This window comes from Pseudorca crassidens, chromosome 2 (genome assembly GCF_039906515.1).
Source record: "Pseudorca crassidens isolate mPseCra1 chromosome 2, mPseCra1.hap1, whole genome shotgun sequence".
Taxonomy (NCBI): Eukaryota; Metazoa; Chordata; class Mammalia; order Artiodactyla; family Delphinidae; genus Pseudorca; species Pseudorca crassidens.
In genome coordinates, this window is record NC_090297.1 from 105,319,366 (window position 1) to 105,344,529 (window position 25,164).

The 25,164-nt window shown below is 41.0% G+C and overlaps 1 protein-coding gene across 3 annotated transcripts in view; it reads right to left on the reverse strand.

The window, feature by feature from the left end:
• NOTCH2 (notch receptor 2) overlaps positions 1-25,164 on the reverse strand; it is a 178,152-nt gene that overhangs the window by 70,957 nt on the left and 82,031 nt on the right. For all 3 annotated transcript variants that reach the window (XM_067727445.1, XM_067727448.1, XM_067727447.1), the window contains 3 exons: positions 23,847-24,106; positions 20,035-20,370; positions 9,591-9,713 (listed from right to left, as the gene is read on the reverse strand). In XM_067727445.1, the coding sequence (XP_067583546.1) occupies positions 9,591-9,713; positions 20,035-20,370; positions 23,847-24,106 (719 nt within the window). The remainder of the gene's footprint in view (positions 1-9,590; positions 9,714-20,034; positions 20,371-23,846; positions 24,107-25,164) is intronic.

Genomic DNA, 25,164 nt, shown 5'->3' on the forward strand with positions numbered 1-25,164 from the left:
ATGTATATACTACATGCCAGGCTTGACCTGAGACTAAAATGGTAAACAAAAGAGTTGTGGATTGTACCCAGAACGTACAGACAAGTAAGGGTTTTACAACCAAATAAATAGTTATAATAGTGGGTAAGAAGTGCTCTAATAGATACGTATTGCCTTAGGAACACAGGGCAGAACAGAGAAGAACTATGTTCTGCAGGTCCAGTGGGGGATGCTATGTTTCACTGGCAAGCCAAGATTATGGCCTAAAGGCAGCCTGTAGCAAGGCAGTGTGGGTTTTTTTGACAATTCACTTTCCTACAGACTACACCTTCAAACCACCTAAGGTTGCATTTACAACAAAAATTTATCATACAAATATTAACAGTAATGGCAGCATATGTCTTGATATTCTAAGATCACAATCGTCTCCTGCTTTAACTATTTCTGAGGTTCTTTTATCCATGTGTTCACTGCTGTGTGTTCCAAACCCAGAATGATGCCCTCGTGCCAGAGAGTGCACAAATCTATAAAACAGACGGAGATAAGTACAACGGAAATCTCATGAACGGACTCCAAAGTATGCCACGTGATGCTACTTTAAAGTCAGAATAAGTGCATTACAGCTGAATAAATTGTAAATTACTGTTAAGAAAGAGAGAGAGAGAGAGAGAGAGAGAGAGAAAGAGAGAGACTTTGTATGTTAACCAGGTTGTGTAAGAATGTGTACATATGTGAGAGGATGTGTACAAAGGGGGATGGTGGGGAGGGTACTTCAGGCAGAAGGAGGTGTATGTGTACAGGTTTGAACAGAAGGCAAAATGTGACTTATTTGAGGCAATGAAAAAAAACACTGTGGTTCAATTACAAGGCATGCATCCGTGGAGATAAGGCTGGAGAGGGAGTTATACTCAGAGCCTTGGAACTCTATCCAAAGACAAGGGGGACCTACCGAATCACTCTAGGCAAAGAAACAACACAACCCAATTTGTGTTTCAGAAAGCCCACCATGCTGCTACGGGGAGAATGGACTGAACTCCACCCCATCCTTCCAGGTCAACAGTAATTTAAAGCACTGAGGAGTCCCAGGGCTCCTGTGGCCGCTAGAGCAACAAGAAAGTCTGTGGTGCTTCTGGGGCAAATTCCGGATGCAACAGCACTAAAGAGCATCCAGCCTCAGCCACTAGAGGGGATGGAGGTCGTGTCAATGCCGGGTATTCAGACAGCTGATGCTGGCACAGAGGCTTCTCCACACAGAGGAAATGGTACCACACTTCTGTCTCCCTGCCAGGAGGTCCACACTCTGGCTCTTGCACTTCCTTGGGCTGCTGGGCTGTTAAACAGTTTACATAAAGAGCCCCTCACTTCCCTGGAAGAAGAAACTAACTGTAGCAGGGGTTCCAAAGACAATCAATCTACTCTATTTATGGGCAAGCCATTACTAATGAGCAGAATGAGTAAAACAAAAAACAACCTGGAGTCCATTAGAACATTTTTCAATATAAAAGATGTAGAGGTACCACTTAAAATGTAGATGAAAAGCATACTTGTGAAAAATGTGCACTTCCAGAAACTAGTACATTATAGAAAGAATTGGTTCTGTATTCTAAAGAATTTTATACACATGTAGGTTTTCAGAAGAAATGAAAATATAGGGCATCATACTCTGATGAAATGGGGTGGGCTGAGACAAAGGCAGAAATAGAGAGGACCTAGATGCAATGAGTAAATACTATAAGAATATAAGAATGTAAATCAACTATACTCCAATAAAAAATTTTTTTTTCAAATATAAGAATGTCGTTCAAATATGAATCAGAATTGAAAATGATAAAGGACAGAACTGACAATGAAGAAAAATCATTTATGAAGGCAAAACTTAGGAAGCTCTTGTGAAATGCAAAGAAAAAAACAAGCAGATTAAAATATACAGAGAAAAGATTTTAGCTATGAGGAAGAATGAAGACCTAGTGTAAAGGTAATAGGTGTTCCTGAAGACACAAAAACAAATGAGAAACATAATCTTTTCTGAGGTGAGACTAGAACTAAGTCTGCAGATCCAAAGGGCTCGAAAAGACTAGGAAAAAATAATAGGAAATATACCTATACCAATATTGGTTAAAGTTCTGATTTTAAAGAGGGAGGAGAGAGGTGAAAGGAGAGACAGAAAGACAGAGAGGGAGAGAGAGAATGACTGAGCAGACACTGGACTTCCCTATAAGACTCATTACAAGAAGCAAAGGAACAATATCTAGGAACTTCATAACAATGTAATTTGTGACCCAAGAATTCAGTATCTATACAAAATGCCATTTGTGTATGAAGGCAACTAAATTAAAAAAATATTTTTCAAATATACAAGAGCTCTGAGGATATGCCAACATGTCACTTTTCTGTAAAAAAATTCTCAAAGATATACTTATTTGACTGAAAAAGTAAATGAAAATAAAAAACTCAGGAATGAGAAGGTTGTGATATAAATGTACTGGTAGTTAGCATAGAACAACTTATACAGAGAACTAAGCCTAAAGTGTTATAAATTGGATTTTAAAACAGTATACATAGCAATAATTTTTAAAGAACATGGGTAAGACTTTAAATTTCAGTAATAATACTACTATAATATAAATTTTAAAATCCCAGATCACATGAACAAAACCTGGAGAGTGAGGAGAAGATTAAGAGAAATATGTTCATTCCTTACCTTACAGAAAAGGATATACTTTCATTTTTGACAGAAAAAAGTAGAGAGATGAATGCAAATCCAAATTATTCTAAACATGTATATCTTTTAAAATTAAAAAAACACTAAACACTAAATATAATTTAAATCATTTCACCTCTATTGTCCTCGTGGACCAACTTCCACTTCCTTGAATTACTTAAGCACATGGTTTATGTTCCTTTCATTCTGTGCTCTCCCATCTCCCATGAAATCAACATCTGGGTTGAGGACCAATAAGGTCATCTGAGCCAAGAGTTCTTACTTTTCTCAACTCAACAGACCTCCACATCCACTCATTATCACAAACAGACTCACATTCTGGATCTCATTATAAGACACTCATTGTTCCAACTCCAAGATCTCAAACTGGTACTTCCACTCTCTGAATATAACTTCCAATCTCCCTTCTCTCCCATTCCCAACAACCATTTCACTTAATTTTTCCCCACTACAACTTGAAAGAGTAAACCACTCCTAAATAACCCAGTTCACTAACCAACGCCTTTCCAGCTGCCTTAACTCTTTGTCTAGCCAAGGTTCTATGGTTAGTCACATGAATGAAGTTTCTGTCCCTAAAGCTACTGCCCTGCTGCCCCGTCTCTCTCTTTCTGTCCCCCCATTTTTTACCTGTACAAAATCTTGAATAAGTGATTTATTCCCACTCCTCCTTTTACTCCTCCCTCAATATCCACTTTTCTCTTTAACCTCTTGCAATCTGGCTTTCTTCTCTCCTTTATGGACAAACTCCATTTTAGAAGATTTCCAGTGACCTCAAAAATTCTGACTAACTCTCTGCAATTATCATTTGGATTTGAGTCTCCAGGTTGTCATTCATTCAATAACCATCATTTGTTAAAATTGGTCCTGGGAATGCCAAAATAAGTAAGGCCAGTTCCCAATTCCCCAGAGGCTGAGAGTGTATTAGGTGAGGTAATAAGCATACAAAACAGTAAGAGCAGTATAATATTGCAGGCGCTATAACAGAGGCATGTAGAGTTGAGTCAAAGGTACAATCTTAAAATGCACCCCGACTCAGTGATGCTATAATGGCAGAGCTTCTTCTGAACTCTTACACATCCCCTTCTCTCACCTTCATTCTTTGGATCCCTTTCCTCATCAATTTTTTTAAGTGTAGACTTAAGATCCAGACCCTCTGGCCTTCTCAGTTCTCACACTTTCCTTACAGACTTGAACATTTCCAAGGAAACCAAAAATAAGACTCAAAATCTGAGTCTCTAGCCCCTACCTCCATTTTGACCTCCTAGGTCTTACTGCTGAATGTTTTCACTTGGAAAACTCACCTCAAACTCACCACCATCTCTAGCCTATTTCTTTATCTCTGTCAACAGTCCCCACATTCTCCCACTACTCAGATTTTAAAATAGAAGTTAACTCTTCTCAATCTCCCCTCTCACCCAAACGAGTGCTTAGATCAGTGGTCCCCAAACTTCTTGGCCCCAGGGACTGGTTTCTTGAAATACAAATTTTCCAAGGATCAGAGGGCGGGGCAATGGTTTTGGGATGTTTCAAGCACATTACATTTATTGTGCACTTTATTTCTATTATTATTGCATTGCAATATATAATGAAATAATTATACAACTCACCATAATGCAGAATCAGTGGGAGTCCTGAACTTGTTTTCCTGCAACTAGATGGTCCCATCTGGGGATGATGGGAGACAGTGACACCCAAAGTGTGTTGCTTATGTCCAGTCTACTCCATAAGATGCAGCTTCACTGTCACTTGCCACTTACTGATAGGGTTTTGATATGAGTCTACAAGCGATTGATTTATTATGGGCTCTGTACAGTCACACCTCTCTGCTAATGATAATCTGTATTTGCAGCCGCTCCCCAGCGTTAGTATCACCGCCTCGGCTCCCCCTCCGATCATCAGGCATTAGATTCTCATAAGGAGGGGCAACCTAGATCCCTCGCATGCGCAGTTCACAGTAGGGTTCGCGCTCCTATGAAAATCTAATGCGGCTGCTGATCTGACAGGAGGCGGAACTCAGGTGGTAACTAGAGTGATGGGGAGCGGCTGTAAATACAGATGAAGCTTCGCTCGCTCACCCGACACTCACCTCCTGCTGTGCGGCCCAGTTCCTAACGGGCCACGGACTGCTACCAGTCCATGGCCTGGGGGTTGGGTACCCCTGACTTAGATGGTCCCCAATTCCTATCCATGCTTCTTTCAAACTCATGATCATTCCTACTTTTTAACTCCTATTGTGGTTATGTGTTGACTTCCTTATTTCTTCCTAGTGAATTTGACCATTCTTCAAAGATTAGGAATTGATATATATCTTTTCTGTGTCTCTTATAGCATCTAGCATAGTATGTAACTGTAAGTTAATCAGTAAATATCTGTTATTGAAGCTACCTTACAACCATTCTCTGAGGGCTTGAAAAGTCATGAAATGAAACTGGATCTTTCCTGGGATGCAGCAAAAGCCAGACATTGAGTCATGGACCACGAGGGCAGAAAAGATCCTTCAGTCTCACCTCCTGCATTTATTGGGCCACACTAACCACTCACCCCTGTTCCCACCAACACAACCACTAATTAGCTCTGAGACCTCTGGGATGACAGTGCTTTAGGTTAGCACTCCGGCAGTCTGCTCAAATGATAGCAAACTGAGGTTGGGTTGGGGGGATGGAGCAGAATTCAAAAAAACAGGCTTATTTTCAAATCCCCACAATCAAGTTGACAGCAGAGAAATTGAAACGGGAGATGCATTTTTCCATTCCTCCATGCAGACTACAGATGAAAAAACTTTTGCAGTCCCAGATATACTTAGTTTCCACTCTCACCAAAACGCTCCATTTCTATAGTATTAAAAATACAGAAAAGTGATTTTGAGAAAAGCCTCATTCTAGAGAACAACTTGCACCAACTAGAGGCAAGTCTGAAATAGGAGCACTGAGTTCAAAATCAAAATACCACCATGAAAAGACTCCATTCCCAGAGAGCACCTCTGGCAGTATGTACTTGGTGATTTGTGCCAAAAATTTTTGCTGAAGTTGGAGCAATTGACAGCAAAGGAAATCTTAACTAACACGTTAGGTTCATCATGCTATAAAGGAGAGCTGAGAGAAAATGTGATTGGTTTCATTTGACTCATGTCCACCTAACTTCCATTGTTCACTTCTGCTTAGTGTCCCAAAGCACTATTCCAAGCCCAAGCTGAAATTACATTTCTGGGGTCTGCACAGGAAAATAAATCATGTCTGCCCTAGGAGTGAACCCAAAACCAAAAGCAGCCAGAGAGGAATTTGTGAGTTGAGTTTAGAGTCAACTTTAATTCTGAAGGAAATGAACCTTTAAAAGGAAAATTCAAATAACAACCTATGTAGACAAAACATTAATCTACACGGCTTCAATTAATTTGGGGACCTTTTGTAACTTTTTTTCTTAAGTGGATATCTGCCAGAGCAGACCTTCTCTCATAAGATGGCTTGGAGCCAAAGACAGTAATAGTCAAGACATTTGTGCTCAGGCTTCCTCAAATCCTTAGGTATACATACATATCCTAAAGGAACATCCAACTACTGACTTATCTCTATAACAAGATTCCTATTTAAAAAAAAAAAAAAAGTAAACCATTTGCCCAACTCCCAACACCAATTTCTTTCTTCCCCCTGGGCTTTAGTTTGTCCAGAAGAGTGGTAGCCTTTGAAGGCACAAATCAGTACTATTTTAGACAACCATGTCAGGTAAAACCACTCTGCACTGGGCTAGGTAGTAGATCAACTACTTATAAAGCCTAGTAGGAAGGTTAAAAGACAAAAGTAGTAAAATCATCTAGAGCCACAAGAAGTAGTTAATGGAAACACAGAAAGATGTAAAATATGATGTCAAAAACAGTAATCAGAGCTTCCCTGGTGGTGCAGTGGTTGAGAGTCCGCCTGCCGACGCAGGGGACACGGGTTCGTGCCCCGGTCCGGGAAGATCCCACATGCCGCGGAGCGGCTGGGCCCATGAGCCATGGCCGCTGAGCCTGCGCGTCCGGAGCCTGTGCTCCGCAACGGGAGAGGCCACAACAGTGAGAGGCCCGCGTACCGCAAAAAAAAAAAAACAAAAAAACAAAAAAAACTCTACTCCTCATACAGTTATTGTGAAGATTACATAAAATAAAACACTGTAATTAGCTCATTATTTGGGTGCTAATAAACATTGGTTAACTCTCAGCTCCCAGCCCCATTCATTTCCTTAATTTGTATAAGGCAGAAAATACTAATGTGACTTTATTTACAGCTCTAATGTCAATATCAACAGGAACACTACAACCCAAAATTTTCTTTCTATTCTTCTCAGAATGAGGTTGGGGCTGGGATCAGGAACAGCTCAGCTATATGCTACTGACAACAAAGGTCTGTAAAGCGCTCTGGTAACTGACGTCATCAACAGTTCAGTGACCCCATTCCCTCACCTCAAGCACATAATAATGCTAATATTAATGTGGTGAGCATTATCACAGAGGAATGTATGGGGTAGTAAGGGAGCCCAGAGGGTAACACTTAGCTCAGCCTAGAGAGAGGGCATGGGGGGGTGCTTCCTGAAGGTGGTACCCACTTGATCTGAGCCAGGCAGGCAAAAATGGTGAGGACTATAGGGAGAGGAGAGGAGAAGGGAAATCCAGAGAAAAGAAACGGTGTGAACAAGGACATAGGGCGTGGCTGATATAGGATGCTGTTCTTATCACCGAAGAAGCAGATGGGGCTGAGGCCAGGGAGGACTTCACATAATGAAGGAAGGACCTTGGACTTTACCCTGTTGGTCATCGGGACAGTTAAAAAAAAAAAACAAGGCTGTCACTGGAAGTCAAAGATTGGCATCGGTGAAAAAGAAGAAGGAAACCTGTGGTGGGAAACCAAAGACTGAGGGTATTTTCAATGACAGCAGATCAAAAGAAATAAATACTGACACATTGACACACTGAATTATCGATTCTGCCATCCCCTCTAGAAAAAATACAAAAGCACATGGAAAAAGAAACATCTTCAAAGGGCTTTCATAGGAAAAAGGTATTTACTAAACACCCTGGGGCAAGAAATTTTGGTAAAATATCATTTCACTGGGAAACTTTCCCCCAAGATTGGACCTTCCTAATTAATATCAAAGCAGGAAACTGAGTGTGCTATCAAAGAAAAGTCAGCAGTGAAATCACAATTATCATTTAATCTTCATTGGCATCAGGAGCCTTGGTACCACACAGAGCCACTCTCTCCCACAGGGCAAGGGAGAGATTAGAATGGGGTCAAGTTCCTAACAAGCATCTCATCCTGCCCAATACCACTGTGAGGATCATTAAAAAGAGAAAAATTCAAATCTTTCCAGTTACTATTTGTCACATAATTAACTTTACAGTAATCTTTTTAAGTTGGAAAAAAAAATGGCCTATGAAAAAAATCACCAGAGAAATGGCAAAAGCTAAAGAGAAGCGAGACTATGACAGAAAGAGCAGAGGGTTGGGAGTAAAGTCCTAGGATCAAGAAATCAAGAAGAAATTCTAGGGGAAGTCCAATTTTAGGGAAACCCAGTGGGAAAGTATCTTAAAAAAAAAAAAAAAAAGACAGTTTGGGGATTAAAAGCAGAAATGTGTGCCCTTCCAGGAAATCGTATTATTGAAGTTTTAAACCCTTTTAATCTTTTTCTATTCCTAAGTCTACGGCTCTAAAGAGTACTCTAAATAATTAGCTGCTGCAGATGAGGGAAGGCAATTCGGAGACTCTAAGGAATACCAGGTAGTAACAACAGCAATCCAATTTCAAGACTCCTTTGCTGGGCACAATCCTTCACTGGTACTGGAGTTTCTTCCTTATAACGTTAACTTATTCTTGGGTTTCCACATTAAATCAATCAACTTCTCTCAAAAAGGCTCAGTTTTAATCACTTAATCAGTTCTTACTTGTCTCCACTTTCAGTTAGATAAATAGATATAAACAGAAATTGGAACCAAATGTCTGCAGAAACTCAATTTCAAAAATAAGAGGAAAATCTGCTTAAGACAACATTAGAAGCTTCCAAGAGGTTGTAAATTTAAGCAAGACTACTCTTCTAATGTCAGAGGCAGAAAAATCTGTGTGCAAAAAGGGATACAAAAAAGGAAAAAATAGCAATGGAGATGGGCAAGATGGGCAAGAGGACCTGCCCAACCCTTTGCATAATTATAGGACATGACAATAAGATGAGATAGATTTCTGTCTGTGAACAAACAATAAGCTCTGAACTCTCGCAGCCTGCATAATTTATTTTCATTTTTTTTTTAGTTGGAAGAAGGAAGAGCGTTTTAATAACCTTCTCATGTAATTATGAATATTCTTTGATACTACACCAAAACTTGACAAGTTGTAGCTGCTTCTTCTTTTCCAGCTTTATTGAGCTGTATTTAACATAACATTTGTGTAAGTTTAAGGAGTACAACATGATGATTTGATATACATATGTATTGTGAAATGATTACCACGATAAAATCAGTTAACACATCCATTACTTCACAGTTACCATTTTTTGTGTGTATATGGTAAGAACATTTATATTTTTGCATTTAAGTATGTTCCTTTCCTCTCAAATATTTAATAAGCATCTACTATGTTCCAGGCAATGTGCTGTTCTACCAGATAATAACGTCAGAGTCTTTCAATAACGTTCTTTCTCGTATCTCCCACAGCACCTGGAGTGGTGCTGAGTTCACATCAGCCGCCCAATAAATACCCATGAAAATATTTCTTCCTTTAAGTGAACATGGGGGAACATATGGGGTTAGCACTATACCCAATGATGTAGCACAGAGACCCTTGTAAAAGACGCCCACTTCAATAACAGACTGCCACTGGTTACCAACCTATGCCCCATTCTGACTGATCTGTCACACCGTACATACCTGTCCACTGAGGGGGGCAGCGGCAGTTGTAAGTGTTGACCCCATCCACACAAACCCCTCCATTCTGACACTTGTGATTAGGACAGTCATCAATATTCCGCTCACAGGTGACCCCTTCAAAACCTAGTAAGACAAGAACAGAGAAAATGATAAATTCTCACACAGATGGTGTGATCTGCTCTTCTCCACAGGGCATGGTCATCAGAACAGACTGACTTCATTATTTCAATTCAATAGGCAGCAGCTGGTCAACCCAAGACTCACCATATAAAAATCCCCCAATCTTCTGTCTTCTCTTGCCTCAAGCATAGTTAGACACTTAAAATGACTCATTATGCCAATGACATGCCTTCATAGTTACCTCACAAGTATTTCAAAGTGTTTTCATGAAATAAAATCCCAGTGAAGATAAATGTCTACTCAGAACAGCTATTTACTCGTTCTAAAAAAAAAAAGGTATTAGATTTTCCCCAGCTCCATGCTAGATTAATGGGAAGAACAGATAAAAGACTACCTAATTAAATTTAAATTCCTTTTTTTTTCCCCTTGGGAAAATCAGCGTGGTGGGGGGGACATAAGAAAAAATATTGAACTTAAAAGTCTGAAGATACGGGTCAAGTTCCAACCTCACTGCTTATAAGCTATTTAATACATGGTAAATTACAAACTCTGAAGTAGCTTTCTCATCTGTAAAATGAGGCTGACTGCACCTGCCCAGCCTGCCTTTCTAGGTTGTTATAAGTGCCACATCATGAGTAAGGTAGAAATAAATATAAAAAGCTATCTGAATATCGGGTGGCATTATTACTAACTAAACTTGCTAACTATTATTACTAACTAACCAACCCTTCAAATTCTTCATCCTCCTCTTCACATTAACAGCATTGCTTCCTTCCACTTGATTTCTCTCTTCCATGAAAAATGAAACTAGCACACCAAACTTCACCCTAACTGCCCATAGAATGTTCCTCTGTAATTTATACATTGGGCTTCTTCTTTCTCTCTCCTTGCTACCAAATCTCTTAGCTATTAAAATAGAAGACTACCAGCTTTAAAACAAGAGAGAAAGTTCACTGATCATCCTCTTATTTGAAATACATGTGACTAAGTATTTGCCCTCTTCAAAATGTCCCTTAAGTTTCTCTCTCTTACTCAAAACACTTATTGGGTCTTATACGAGGCACTGGTATAGGTGAGTAAAAGAAAGAGTCCCTGCTTTGGGGGCATTACAGTCTGGTGAGTGGGACAGACATCAATCACACCTGGCTTTATTCATTCCTTACCACAAGCTACTGCAGTATTCTACATCTGCTCTGTTACACTGGAACATGGCTGGTTTCTCTGAATACAGTAGCAGTCATATAAATGAGTATGAACCAAGCAACCAAAAAAATTACCCAGAGAGCAAAGGAAATCATTTTGTAGAAGACGGAGATAATTGAGAGCTTGACTGAAGAGAATTCTGTTTCTCTAGGTGTTTGGTACTCAGTCCATTCAAGCAGATGAGTCATTAAGTAAGCTTGAGAAAGACTATGAAAAATTTTATAGACTCAGATTTTTAAAAAAATTAATATTACTCCTATATCTGTTTAATCACATGTAAGTCTTACAAATGGACTAATGAGTCAGTAAATGTTGAATTGTTTAAGCCCACCCATAATTATGCTAAGGTGAGGGCAAATCTACAGGTCCAGAAAGTACAGTCCCTGAACAATAACTGAGGTCTCATTTCTAGCCTAGTGCTCTTAAATGGAAACATTCTTCAGAAAAGTTAAAGATAGTTTTAGAGTGTAGGAGGGAAATACGGGGTCCTGGTCCACCGCTGTTAGAACCTGTGTGGTCTGGTGGTGTTCCAGAACTGCTATTGGTCATCCTCCCCCAACTTGATCTCCCTGGTGACTAAATATGGTTGACTAGGGTGTCAAGGAGGTGATGAAGACTTTGTAGCCAAACTATAAGGACCTGAAACTGTGACCTTGAATTTATATTTGCCAGTGCTACAGCTAACTGAATTCACCAACCACAGACAAATTAAGAAAGCAGAAGCATTTCAACATAACCACAATACATAAGAAATAAAATGCCTTCTTTTTATGACTGTTTTAGTTCTTACCTGTCACTATGTAGGTAGGTAAGAAGACAAGTAGGTGAAAGAGTTAATTCATGGTTGAAGCATGGCCTCTGGGGCCAAACTGCCTAGATTCAATTCTCACCCTTGCCATGCAGTAGCTGAGTGAACACGGGCAAGATACTTAAACTTTCTTTCCTCTCTGGGGTAATTAACAGGACCTACCTGAAAGGTTGTTTTAAGGATTAAATGAGTCAGATATAAAAAACACTTAATTCAGTAAGTTGTGTTGGAACAACTGAATATCTAGATGCAAAAGAATAAAGTTGGACCCCTTCCTCATCCCATACACAAAAATGAACTCAAAATGTAAGAGTTAAAATTACAAGACCCTTAGAATAAAACATAGGAGTAAATCTCTGTGATGTGGGCTAAGCAGAGATTTCTTAAATATGACCAAAAGCACAAGCAACAAAAGAAAAAATTGATAGTTTGGAGTTCCTCAAAATTAAAAACATTTGGGCTTCAAAGGATACCATAAAGAAAGTAAAAAGACAGCCCACAGAATGGGAGAAAATACTTGCAAATCATGTATCTGTTAGGAGACTTATATCTAGGTTATAGAAAGAATTCTTACAACAAAAATTAAAATACAATATATATAATATAATAATACAAATAGCCCAGTTATAAAATGGATAAAAAATCTAAATAGACATTTCTCCAAAGAAGATATATAAATGGCCAATAAGCACATGAAACGATGCTCAACGCCAGCCATGAAGGAAATGCAAACCACAACCATGATAAGCTATCACTTCACACTCACTAGGATGGCTATAATTAAAAAGACAGATAACAACAAGTGTTGGCAAGGATATGGAGAAATTGGGAATCCTCATACACTGCTGGTTGTAATGTAAGATAGTGCAGCCACTATGGGATATAGTGTGGCAGTCACGAAGAGATTAGAGTTACCATATCACCCAGCAATTCCTCTTATAAGTATATACCCCAAAAAATGAAAACGTATGTCCACTCAAAAACTTGTACAAGAATGTTCACAGCAGCATTATTCAAAATAGCCAAAAAAAGTGGAAGCAGCCCAAATGTCAATTCCCTGGTGAGTGGATAAATATTGATACAAAGTGGTAAATCCATACAATGGAATATGATTCAGCCACAAAAAGGAATGAAGTACTGATACCTCCTGCAACACAGATGAATTTTGAAAACATTAAGTGAAAGAAGCCAATCACGAATGACCACATACTGTGTGTTCCCATTTATATGAAATGTCCAGAATAGGCATCTCTATAAGAAAGTAGATTAGGAGTTGCCTAGTGCTGGGAGGGAGTTAGGGGGAGGTTAGGGAATGACTGCTAATGAATACTAAGCTTCTTCTGAAGTGATAAAAATGAGCTAAGATTTATTGTGGTGATGGTTACATATATCTGTAAATATACTAAAAACCACTGAATTGTACACTTTAAAAGAGAAAATTACATGGTATGCAAATTATATCTCAATAAAGCTGTTATATTAGAAGGAAAAGCACTTAAAACAATGCCTGATGCACAGGAAGTGTTTTACACATATTAGCTAATACTATTGGCTTGGCCAAAAAGTTTGCTTGGGTTTTGCCATAAGATGTTACAGAAAAACCCAAACAAACCTTCTGGCCAACCCAATATTATATATCAATGGGATCAAAGCAACCCTGAGAGATTATCTACTCTGATCCTTCTAAGTTACAGATGAAGAAGGTAAAGGCCACGTGGCTGACCTATGCAAGTTTAAATGCCTAGTAGTCAGTACTCAACCAGAAATTTTTTTTTTTTTTTTTTTTTTTGCAGTACGTGGGCCTCTCACTGCTGTGGCCTCTCCCGTTGGGGAGCACAGGCTCCGGACGTGCAGGCTCAGCGGCCACGGCTCACGGGCCCAGCCGCTCCGCGGCATGTGGGATCCTCCCAGACCGGGGCACGAACCCGTGTCCCCTGCAACGGCAGGCGGACTCTCAACCACTGCGCCACCAGGAAAGCTCTCAACCAGAAATTTTATTCAATTTCAATCAGTATGATCTCTGGGACCCCAGAGTTCCCTTTCATTAATCTGAAAAACTGATCTTGGGTCAAAAGTTCCCATGTCTGAGAAAACCCTAACCAAATCAGTTCTCCTCCAAAGTTAAGACAGGATTTATGCTTTAAAAATAGAGTTACAGAGGGCTTCCCTGGTGGCGCAGTGGTTGAGAGTCCGCCTGCCGATGCAGGGGACACGGGTTCGTGCCCCAGTCCGGGAAGATCCCACATGCCGCGGAGCGGCTGGGCCCGTGAGCCATGGCGACTGAGCCTGCGCGTCCGGAGCCTGTGCTCCGCAACGGGAGAGGCCACAGCAGTGAGAGGCCCGCGTACTGCAAAAAAAAAAAAAAAATAGAGTTACAGTACTCTTTGTGGAAAGAGCTAGCAAATTCTTATAAGAAAGTCTACCTAAGGGCGAGGGGAGTAGGGAGGGAGGGTAAGGCTTAAATGAATAAGTTATAGTGGAATCACTTCTTAAAAATGTTTTAAGGGAAAGGGAAACAGACAAGTCTCCAGACCTGTGGGTGGGATGGGTGTAAAAGACTTACAGAAAGGCTCACATGACTGTACTAAAAGGAGTCCACTGCTTAAAGCCAATTCACATCCTTAAAAGGCCAAAAAGAAAGAAATTAAACTCAGAAGGAACATTTTAAGACTGTGCTGTTATAAAACCATGGGCCACGTAACTGATAAATGATGACAGTGAGGGTGGGGAGCAGAAAAGTGTCTTTTGAACTTGTCATCCCACACAGAGAACAGCATCTCTCAAGAGAGCGTCCACATCTTTCCATTTTCAGCCCCCGGGAGGTGTGAGGGTGGAAAGGCTGGGTACAGAGGCACAAAGAAGACAACAGAAAGGGGAAGCTGAGATGACACAACCAGGATTCTCCCAGGCCAGGCTGAAGGTCCTCAGGAAGAGCTTCTGTGCACAGGGATGAAAGAGTGAGGAAAACCCAGGGATGCCTGGAACTGGACAAAGGCACAAAAGTAAACAGCTACGTGCTACCTTCTCCCCCGCCTCTGGGAAGAAACCTGTCACAAGAGCAAGCGGACCCCACCTCTGCCCCACTGGTTTCCTCGGCACACTGCATCCGTCCTCTGAATGGGCCCCAATGAGCTCACCGACCCCATGACTGGCCCCTGGATGCCTGCCCCACCACCCACCCAGGTGGCTGCTCCTACCTGCCTCCCTCTGTAGCTCCCAAATCATCTCCACTTCCCTTTCTAACTTTACCTCCAAAGAAGTCAGAGAAATGAATAAAGGGGTTCAAAAGAAATAAATTCAGAGCATTTTTTAAAATTATAGAATATAGGAATTCTCTTCTCTATCACATTCAATTCATTCATTTGTCAAATATTCATTACGTCTCAATTTTGTTCCAGGCAGTAAGCTGGATACTGGGGAATTTAAATGAGGGTGTCTACTGGCAAGGATGAACAGTCAGTTTGATAAGTGCTGTGCTAGATGTATACAGGTTGCGAAAGACCTCAGGTCTCTAGTCCCCGCAGGGTAGGGAATATGGAAGGCATTTCAGTGAAGTAGGTGCCTTTGACACATCATAAGGAATAAGTTCTATATAAAAAGGCAGGGTGGGTGGGGGAGGTAAGTGACAGAAGGCTGAGGAGGTAGCACGGGCAAAACTGCCAAGCATGACAGAACAGGAAAAACTTCCAGGAACATCAAGTACAACTAGACGCAGGGCCCAGGTTAGAGGAGCTAAAATAATGCGCCCTGCAAAATGGTACGACAACTTCTGCGTCTGCTCCAGTGAAACCTGCCAGAATATGATTAGTATAATACCCAAGAGAACATCACATGCCCGTGCATATGAGAATGCAAGAGGGAACTCTTTCTAACAGTTTTTAAGCTCAGCAACTGCAGAGCAGACACAAAAGCCACAAAATGTGGTTAAGCTTTATTTTAATGATATAGGGATATAACATATCATCAGCCTGTAGTGTACAGAGGTGACTTACAAAGGATAAACCTTCCTTGTTTGGACAGGATGGATCAGACAGCTTTTTATGAAGTTTAAAAATCATAAAGGAATAAGGAGGTACAGAAGAGAAAGAAAAAGGGAAAGTCCATCAGGGACTGCCCTATCCAACTGTGGACTCACAGGTACAGCCAGGAGATACAAACAACCCACTGCTTTCTGATGACCTGTGCTACTTCTTAAAATATCACAAACATAAAACCAGTTTAACTCATTCTCCCCCCCACTAACCCCCCAAAACTGGGAATCAGTGATTCAAGAATTTATTTTCTATTTTGTTCTTTTGTTAAAATTACTCTGGTTGAGTGCTCCTCCTCGGGGCTTCTGCTAAAAACTTTACCTAATGGTAGTTCATAAGGATCTGGATTATTAACAGTTGCTGCTCCAAGAAGATGAAATACAGTTCCTTGGTTTGACTCTATCAGTTCCCTCTTGAATATATTCCTTTTTTTCTTCCCTCTATGGAGAAACACTTCTTTCTTTATTACACAGGATGAGTCATTCTTGCAGTTTTAATTCCCTCCCCATCAGTCTTAAAATAATTCTAAAATCAACTCAGTAACTACGGTGCCCTTTGCAGGAAAAGAACTATATTTTAACCATTCAAAAATAATCACTAACTTATGTGGGGTTCACTGGCTTTCAGAGTTGAAAAGAACTCCAATTCTTTTTACGCAGTACTAGTATAAACAAGTACAGAAGGAGAAGCTAGACTAAGTCTAGGGTGCATGTTACCAGGAAGAAAATGAAAAGACCAAAGTTATGTTCTCAATACTACCATATTATACTAAACTCAATCTGTCAATCGATAGGTATGTGCCTATTATATACCTGGCATGGTTTCTAGGTGCTTGGGACGTATCACTAAATAAAAACAAAGATCCTAGCTTCCACTCTGGAGAGGCGAAGAGGCAGCAGAATTTAGAAAAGACAGACAATAAACAATAGACATAATGAGGTAAATTATATAGCACAAATTATATAGTAAGACGATGACAAGTGTTAACAAAAAAAGAGAAGAAAAGAAAAGAAAAAAAGTAGACTAGGGTCAGTAATGGAGGGGGAAGGGAATGGTTACAACCTGAAATAGGGTGATCAGGGTAGGCCTCAGTTAAAACTGCAAAGACTTGAAATGTGGTGGGAAGCAGCCATCTGAGAATTGCAGAACCTGGACAAAAGCTACTTTGCCTCTTGCTGACTTGGTTTCCCCACCTTTAGAACTGAAATAATGATTCTCTTCAAATAATGGTGTTGTGGGCTTCCCTGGTGGCGCAGTGGTTGAGAGTCCGCCTGCCAATGCGGGGGACACGGGTTCGTGCCCCGGTCCGGGAGGATCCCACATGCCGCGGAGCGGCTGGGCCCGTGAGCCATGGCCGCTGAGCCTGCGCGTCTGGAGCCTGTGCTCCGCAACGGGAGAGGCCACAACAGTGAGAGGCCCACATACAGCAAAAAATAATAATAATAATAATAATGCACGAACCCATGTCCCCCGCATCGGCAGGCGGACTCTCAACCACTGCGCCACCAGGGAAGCCCTAGAGAGTAATTATTATTTTAAGTAACATTTTAGTCTCTTGGACAGTGTGGAGGGCAATGGGGGAGGGACAAGGACAATGGTAGTGCATCATGAAAAGGACTCTGTAAAAGAAAATCATCTCCAGGCATTATTTCCCCATGTGGAAATAAAGTTAATACTTTGCAAACTCCACCTGGTACATAAAAGCAATGAGCATAAAATCTTATACAATGTATAAATATATATATTTATTCACAGTGTTACTGCATTATGTATTGTTTTGAATTCTTTTTTGGTTTCCTTCTATACATGGTCCAAGCTGACGTCATCCGTTTTAGATCATGCAACCCTGAAAGGCAAGAACCAGCCTACTTAACTGTTTCTAAATACCTGCATGATATGTATGTGTGTAACAAGTACTGACTGAACATAATTAGAAGTATCTCCTTTTTCTTTTAACATAAACCTACATTTTTTTAACCCAAACACCTCTAAGCATTTAACAAAAAGTCTTACACATTTCAAAGCACCTTCAGGGGAAGACAAGTAGTACAGTGTCACGGAACAAGGTGTACAAAGCACAGGCTTCGGAAATAACCTGCTTGGATTTCAGGACTCAGCCTAACCACATGTCAGCTGTGCAACTTGGAGTAAATCAATTAACATCTCCAAACTTGAGTTGCTTCACCTGGGAAACCAGAAAAACAATACCTAACCCCAAGGTTTTTGTGTAATGGAGCTAATGGAAGCAGAAGTACCTGGCACAGTGCCTGACTCATAAAAGGCATGAAATACATGTTAGTAACCTCTTTGCCAAATCTTCTGCCCCCAACGCTGCACCCCCCATCCTGATCCCAAACACACACATACATGCACACACTTCGTCAGTGTGTAAAAAAATGTCTTGCTTTAAACTATAAGGAGAGTGTAAGAGACAGCCAGGATCTCCTTACTCCATCCCACTAGCCCTGGCAACCTCTCAGCTGTGGAATCCTTGGTTATTTCCTTTCTCAAGGAGGAGATACTATTCTGGTTTGACAGATCCTTTCCTGGACACACTCTCAGAATTCCCTAAGGTTGTTATCGTGGCTAATGGATAACAATGCAGAGGCTATGGGAGTGAATAATCACTCTCTCCCTGCTAAAAACTTCCTTTATTGACTTCTCTAACTTCCCGTTAGTACTTTGCTGCCAAATCAACCTCTTGTTCTAGGCAACTATTAAAAGCAATTTTCTTGAAACTAAAAAACACATTTAGTCTTCAACAATAACTTGCACTAACCTCAATTACTAGCCACTTAGGCTATCAGAATATTAGACTATTAGAAAATTTGCAAAATTAAATTGTTTACATTTCTACTTCCTCCTTTTAACCCTTAAAATGCAAACAAAAACAGGAGTGAAGAAAGATATCTTTTAGTTATTCCTTCTACAAGAGAATGTGGGTGACAGTAATATTAGGTAAATAAATATTTAGTGTCTAAAATGACAGCATTATCTATTCTTCATTGAAAGAGAAACTGAAAGCAGTGCAATTAAGTAGCTTGTTCTTGCGGCTCAGAGTTAAATGGTATCCTTTTCTATTATGTGGCAGTCTTGTATTGCTGTATCTCAAGCATAGCACCGTGCCTAGACCATAGCTGGCGGCCAGTAAATTTTAACTGAATGAAATGAATAAATTACCATTTGCTTTTATCCCGAGGACCAACATATGACCTTTAATCCCCAAAAGATAAAACAAACGAGCCCATTATATGTGAACCACATCCACAACACCAGAATCTAAGATTCCTACTCCAAAAGAGTGGCTAAAACAACTTCTTTTCGAGGCAATTCTGCTTACTTAGCACATTATTCCCCCCTACAGTTTTCCTTCTTTTGTTTTTGCACTAAGGTTATTTGTATAAAAAGCAGAATCTTTGTTGCCTAGTAATTCATCTGCTCCAGCTGCTTGTGTTCTGTTCCCAATCAAAATTCTCGGTTTTCAGCCTCCTCATCATTTTTATAAGGAGTTCCGTGAATCCGCCAGCCTGGCTCCTTTTTCCGTCCTACAGAACACTGGGCCCCAAGCTCCCATACACTGCTCCTCTTTTTGCTTCTACCTTGGGGTTATGTATGGCTGTGCCACACATAATCTATCAGCGCTCATCAAAAAGTGTCCACTGATTAGCAGAGCACCGCTGCCACCCCAGTTCCCAAATTCTCCAACTTCAAGTCTGGGCAGGGCTACCCCAAAGTCAGAGAGACTACGTGGAGAGGGTTCTAAAGATCGGAAGCTCAGTGAAAGTCACAGAAGGGTAGGTGGGTACAATTAGGCAGCTATAGTAAAATAATCCATTATTCTATCAGAGGTAGAAACATATAGGAAAGTTGATCATCTATTATTATTGTCAATTCCGTTTAAAGCATTTTATTAATCATACATACACATTTTTCAATGTGTAATTCTCATTGTGTTCCTTTCCATTCCATAGACTTGTCTATCGTTTTCCCAGAGCTCTGTGTCCCTTATTTCTCACTGTTCCTCCAAAAAGGACAATAAACAATTTCCAAGCCACTCATCATCATAAACCCTGACATGTTAAATTACCCCCTGCTCAGTTTACGGACCACATGGGCCCATAAAACTCCTCTCTCACCAGCAAACCACCCCACACAAAATTCTCACTTCCCCTTTTCCCTCCTGGGAGGGATACTTCTTAAAGGAACAATTGAACCACACCCATCCCCTTCCTTCCTGCTGGAGGTGCATCCCCCAACCCAGGACACTAGGGGGACTCCTTACCTGGAAGGCAGTTGCACTCAAAGGCGAAGTCACCAGTCTGCCGGCAGGTGCCTCCGTTGACACAGGGGGAGGGTGCACAGGGCACGTAGGGACTGTCACAGTGCTGGCCTGTGAAGCCCTGGGGGCACTGGCACTGATAGGAACCCGGGAGGTTGAGGCAGGTGCCACCGTGCTGGCATTGTCCTGGAACATCACACTCATTGACATCACTTGCACACTTCTGCCCTGTGAAGCCTGCGAGGCATGTGCAGGAGAACTGGTTGGCCACAGTGGTACAGGTACTTCCATTTGCACAGGGCTGAGACAGACAGGTATCAGTCCATTGGCACAGTTTACCTAGAGGAAAGGTAACAGAACTCAGTACTGCCCACAGAAATGAGGGTCAGCCCCATCCCACCACCCCACATCTCCCACCCAAAGGGTGACATAAGGGAGCCACTGCATGGAGAATCCCTAAGCTCTTTGAATTTTACAGGAAGCCCATATCAGAGCTTCCTCAAGTTCACCTGACAGGGGCACTCTCCAGGGCCCTCAGCTGACACACAAACACTCAGTGGGTCACATGGGAGGGGGAGGGACTGTAGGTTAGTCGCAGGAAGCCTACATCAGTCCCTGCAGCACAGGATCCAGAAGGGTCTGGATCCACCTACTGTCTCACACCTCCTTGTCTTTGCATAAGCTGCTCCTCTGTTTGGAAGGCCATCTTCCTTTGTGGTTACCTAATGGGCTTCAACTTATCTTGACAGCTCTACTCATAAGTCACCACTGCTGTAAAGTCATCCTTAATGCTCCCCTCAGCTCCCCAAATCCCCACACCCTCTCCCTCACACACACACACCCCTGCACATGCAAACATATACCCCAAGTTTGTTGTTTCCTTTTATATCACCTGTCACACTGGCAGGGGTCAGATCCCTGTAGTAGGCTCTCAAATCATGTCTTTTGAATGAATAAAATGTATCGATATTTTCCAAAATAAATTATGACTAAATAGACCTCTTAGATGATAGAAACAAGTCAATATGACTTCTATCTCCCTTAAACACAACACACATGCACACGTATTCTGGGAAACATTTTGTTGATTGCAGTCTTGACAAAAATATTGCTGGGTGTGTTTGAAGGAGATACAGACTCTCTGGCTTCTTATATATGGAAATAACTAGAAGCTGTCATGAGAATAAAGGTCTAGAAAGGTAAATCTTGTGGACTCTCTCAGGTAGGAAAGTACTAGAAAGCAGCAGGAAGAAAGTACTGAATCTCAAGGCATAACTCAAAGGAATCAAAGCAGATTCTTTGAGGTAGAAAGAGAGAGAAAAAAAATACTCCCATGTTACTAGTAAATTTGGTATTCACGTGGTTTTTTGTTTTCATTAGTGTAACCTTTTTTCAAAACTAAAGATATGAGAACCCCCTGAATTTGTTAGTACTCCAATTGGTTGTCTAGATAAACACCCAAATCTTTGACCCCAGAGAAAAGCAAATAACAGTCATGACAGCTTCTCTAAAAGGGAGAGAGAGGTGACATTTGAGCACACAGAAGCGCTCTCTGCCTATCAAGAATATCAAATCAAAGGGAAAGGGTGCAATAAAAATCTGGGTACAGCATGTATATCTCACAGTGCTAAGCCTAGAGAAAATGAAGGAACCTCAATCTTTCTTCCTATTTTTTCTTCTGAGAGGTACTTACCTACAATGGAGAACAGATAAAAATGGTTACTTCTGACAACTGTGTATATCAGAGTATTTGCCTACAACTGAAACAAGAAGGTCTCTGACCTTGGTTTCCCATATATGTTTTGTACAAGCACTAACTTCCTGCCTCTGTTTCTTTATCTATGAGTGAGGTGAGCTCATACAGTCTGACGAGGTGGTATAGTGAGCTATCCCAAAACCAAAAGGGTGAGCTTGACCTGTGGTAGTTCCTAAAGTGACAGACAAGAGTGGCAGATGTGTAAGGATGATCAGAACCCTGCAGACCACCAAGAAGAGTTTGTTTTAATGGCAAAGGAACACATTTTAATTTGAGGGTTATTTCAGAGTAACATTTTAGTTCTGAAGAAGGCACTACTGTCATTTCCACCAGTCAGGATTAAAATGTGTTAAATAGATATGCCTTCCCTTTGCCTTGTGGAGCCAAACAACTCGAAACTGACAATCAGGAAAAAATTATTCTCTTAACCACCAAATCTCTTCAGTGACTCACAGTATCAATGCTGTCATAGTCATGATGGAGATAACGGATCATCCTATATATCTTCTACCCGTAACAACACCTTTTAATGAAAAACCAGTAGAACAAGTATTCCAAACTAAATGGTCCAGTCTAGTTTTCTGAATATGTCTTTCATTTTTTATTAGATTTACGGAATTGTTGATATAGTGGGGGACAAAATGATGGCTTGTTCTCCTTTTCTCGTCTACCTTCATAAACACGTGTGGTTCATTCTGAATAAAGCTCAGACCCAGCTTTGAAGAACCCACAATATAGTCAGATGAGAGACATGTAAAAATTAATTACAATAAAATGTGACACATAAACTAACAGAACATAGAGACTAACTGTGTAAAGGAATCATGAAAGGGTCACTAAGAGTTTACAATAACATTGGGCAATCCCCAACTGTAGGAAAGGGCGTTCCAGGCAAAGGGGTGTGCAAAAGCATGGAGGCAACAGGAAGCATGACATTTTCAGGAAATGATGAGAACGCTGGCGTCACTAGAGCTAGATGCGTGTGAGGAACTGAGGCTATAAGAAGATGTAAGGCCTAGACTGTAAGGGCTACGCGAGCCATGTAAAAGAGTTTGTACTCTGCAGACGATGAAAAGTCACTAGGGTGGTAAGCAGGTGAGTTTGTGAGAAGATCTGCACTCATGTTAAAGATCCATGGTAATGTGACAGGTGGACAAGAGGGGGAGAAAGTAAAGGCAAGGAAACCAGGTAAGAAGCAACTGCAGGAGTCCAGGTGAGAGATGACCTGGACCTCACCTACAGAGGTCTTTAGAGGTCACAGAGCAGAAGAGAAAATGGAGAGGAGTAGACAGGTGAGACGTATCTCAGAGATTAGACGGGGTGACTGAGTCTAAGTGGGGTACAGAGAAGTGAGAGGGAGTTTCTAGTTTGGAGTATTTGGAGTGTACATTGGTGCCACTATGATATCAACATGTTGAGTTTGAGGTACCTGTCGAATTTCTAAGGATAATATGCAACGGATAGTTAGAAATATGAGCCTGAATGTCAGGGTTGGGGTGGAGCTAAAAGGATGACCACGAGAGGCATCAGCAAGGGATGAAGATGCTGAGAGTTGAAGCAACTGGAGATAGCGAGATTCCCTGGGGAAAGCTGTGCTATGACTCAAAACAGGGCTCAAAACAGAATTCCAAAGAACACAAAAATTAAATGTATGAGGACAAGGATAAGGCAATGTAGAAGCAAATGGAACAATCAGTTTAGAAAGCCCGAAAAGCCAATGCCCTGAATGTCTGGGGAGAGGAGATTTCAAGGAATAAGTTATCGGTAACACGAACAACTTTTCTTCTGGTGATAGTTAAGTAATTCTGATCCCCAATCCTGATATATATTCTTCAGGCAGTCAACTACTTCTGAGTATCTGACCCTTTTTCTTTCTCTTTCTCCCCTTTCAAAAGGAACTGAAGGATAGTTGATTGGAACATTCTGGTCCTTACCATAATGTTAAACATGTACCAGAGTTGGGGGGACCCTAAAGAACCAGATGACAGTTATCTAAAAGATGCTAAATAAGAGTACCTGCTGAGAATGGGAAAGTATGGCCGTGAGTCCCATTTGTTACCTGTAAAACCGACTTGGCAGGTGCACTCATAGGTATCCCGGCTAAGCACGTGGCACTTGCCTCCATTCAGGCAAGGGTGAGACCCAAAGCAGGGGTGAGTGGTCGAGTACTGGCAGTCCTCGCCTATGAAGCCCGGGGCACATCGGCATGTGGCTTTCCCCAACATAGCCTGGGCCACACACGTCCCACCATTCTGGCAGCGGTTCTTCTCACAGGGGTCTCGATGTTGACAATATTCTCCCAAGAATCCCTCTGGGCATCTGTATGGAAAAGAGAGGAGTCCATGAAAACTCCTGACTTCTTATAAGTTCCCCAAACTTACAAGATAACGCAGTCCATTCAAGAAAACACGAGACTGTAAATGGAGAAACCCAAAGGTACAACGGTAAAACTGACTCACTTTGGGAGGAGAAGTGTTTAGAGTACTTAACTGCATACTCTCATGTCTTTTTGAGTTTTGGCAGGTGACAGAATATCAGGTGGGTGACCCAGCATGGTCTGCCATGGCCAGTCAACATGACCCTTATTCAGAGGCAAAATACAGCTATAGCTTTTTTCATGTAGATGCAGGCTGGTATGCTGTAACAGCACCTTTTTGTGCAGCATTGTTGATACTTGTCTTTAAATTCATTAACTTTCTCGTTTTGACTAAGTCAATTGATAGAATTAAGACATTCACATGATAATGTATGGACTGAGCCTCTTATCCTCTCCAATTTAAAATATATAAAATCTCTCTCAAGCATTGAGAAATAATAAGTTCTATTTTTGTTGTTTCCACTGAGACATCAGTTGGCCTATACCTAGACTTCTGGGTTATGTTCAAGGGGTTGAGACTGTGATAAAGAAAAAGGAGGTACAGGAATGGGGAAGGGTTCAAAGGGGCTTTTCAGAAACTTAAATCCGTTAAGATATTAGTAGCAGGCAGCTTTCCTAACCAAAAAAAAAAAGCACAGAATATAATTAAAATAACATTTAAAATATCTAAGGTACCATACAAACACCAAAGTGAAGAAGGGAAAACAATTCAAGAATAACATTCTATACCATTTTCCACACACTGTGTTGAGGAATCTTTTTATATGCCATCCATTGATTCCTAAGATGCACAACCATCCCAAATTGTGTGTAATATTTACGACAGTTTTCTCTAAACACCATAAAAAGGCATGGAAAGTCTCCATTTTCATAATGAAGAGGTTGTTCAAATGGGACCTCTAAGAAGCATTTAAATGGAACACAAAGTCTTTGATTCTAACTATACATCTTGCCATTTGGCTGTAACCCAGATATTCTGGTTCAACCTCTTTCTCCATTT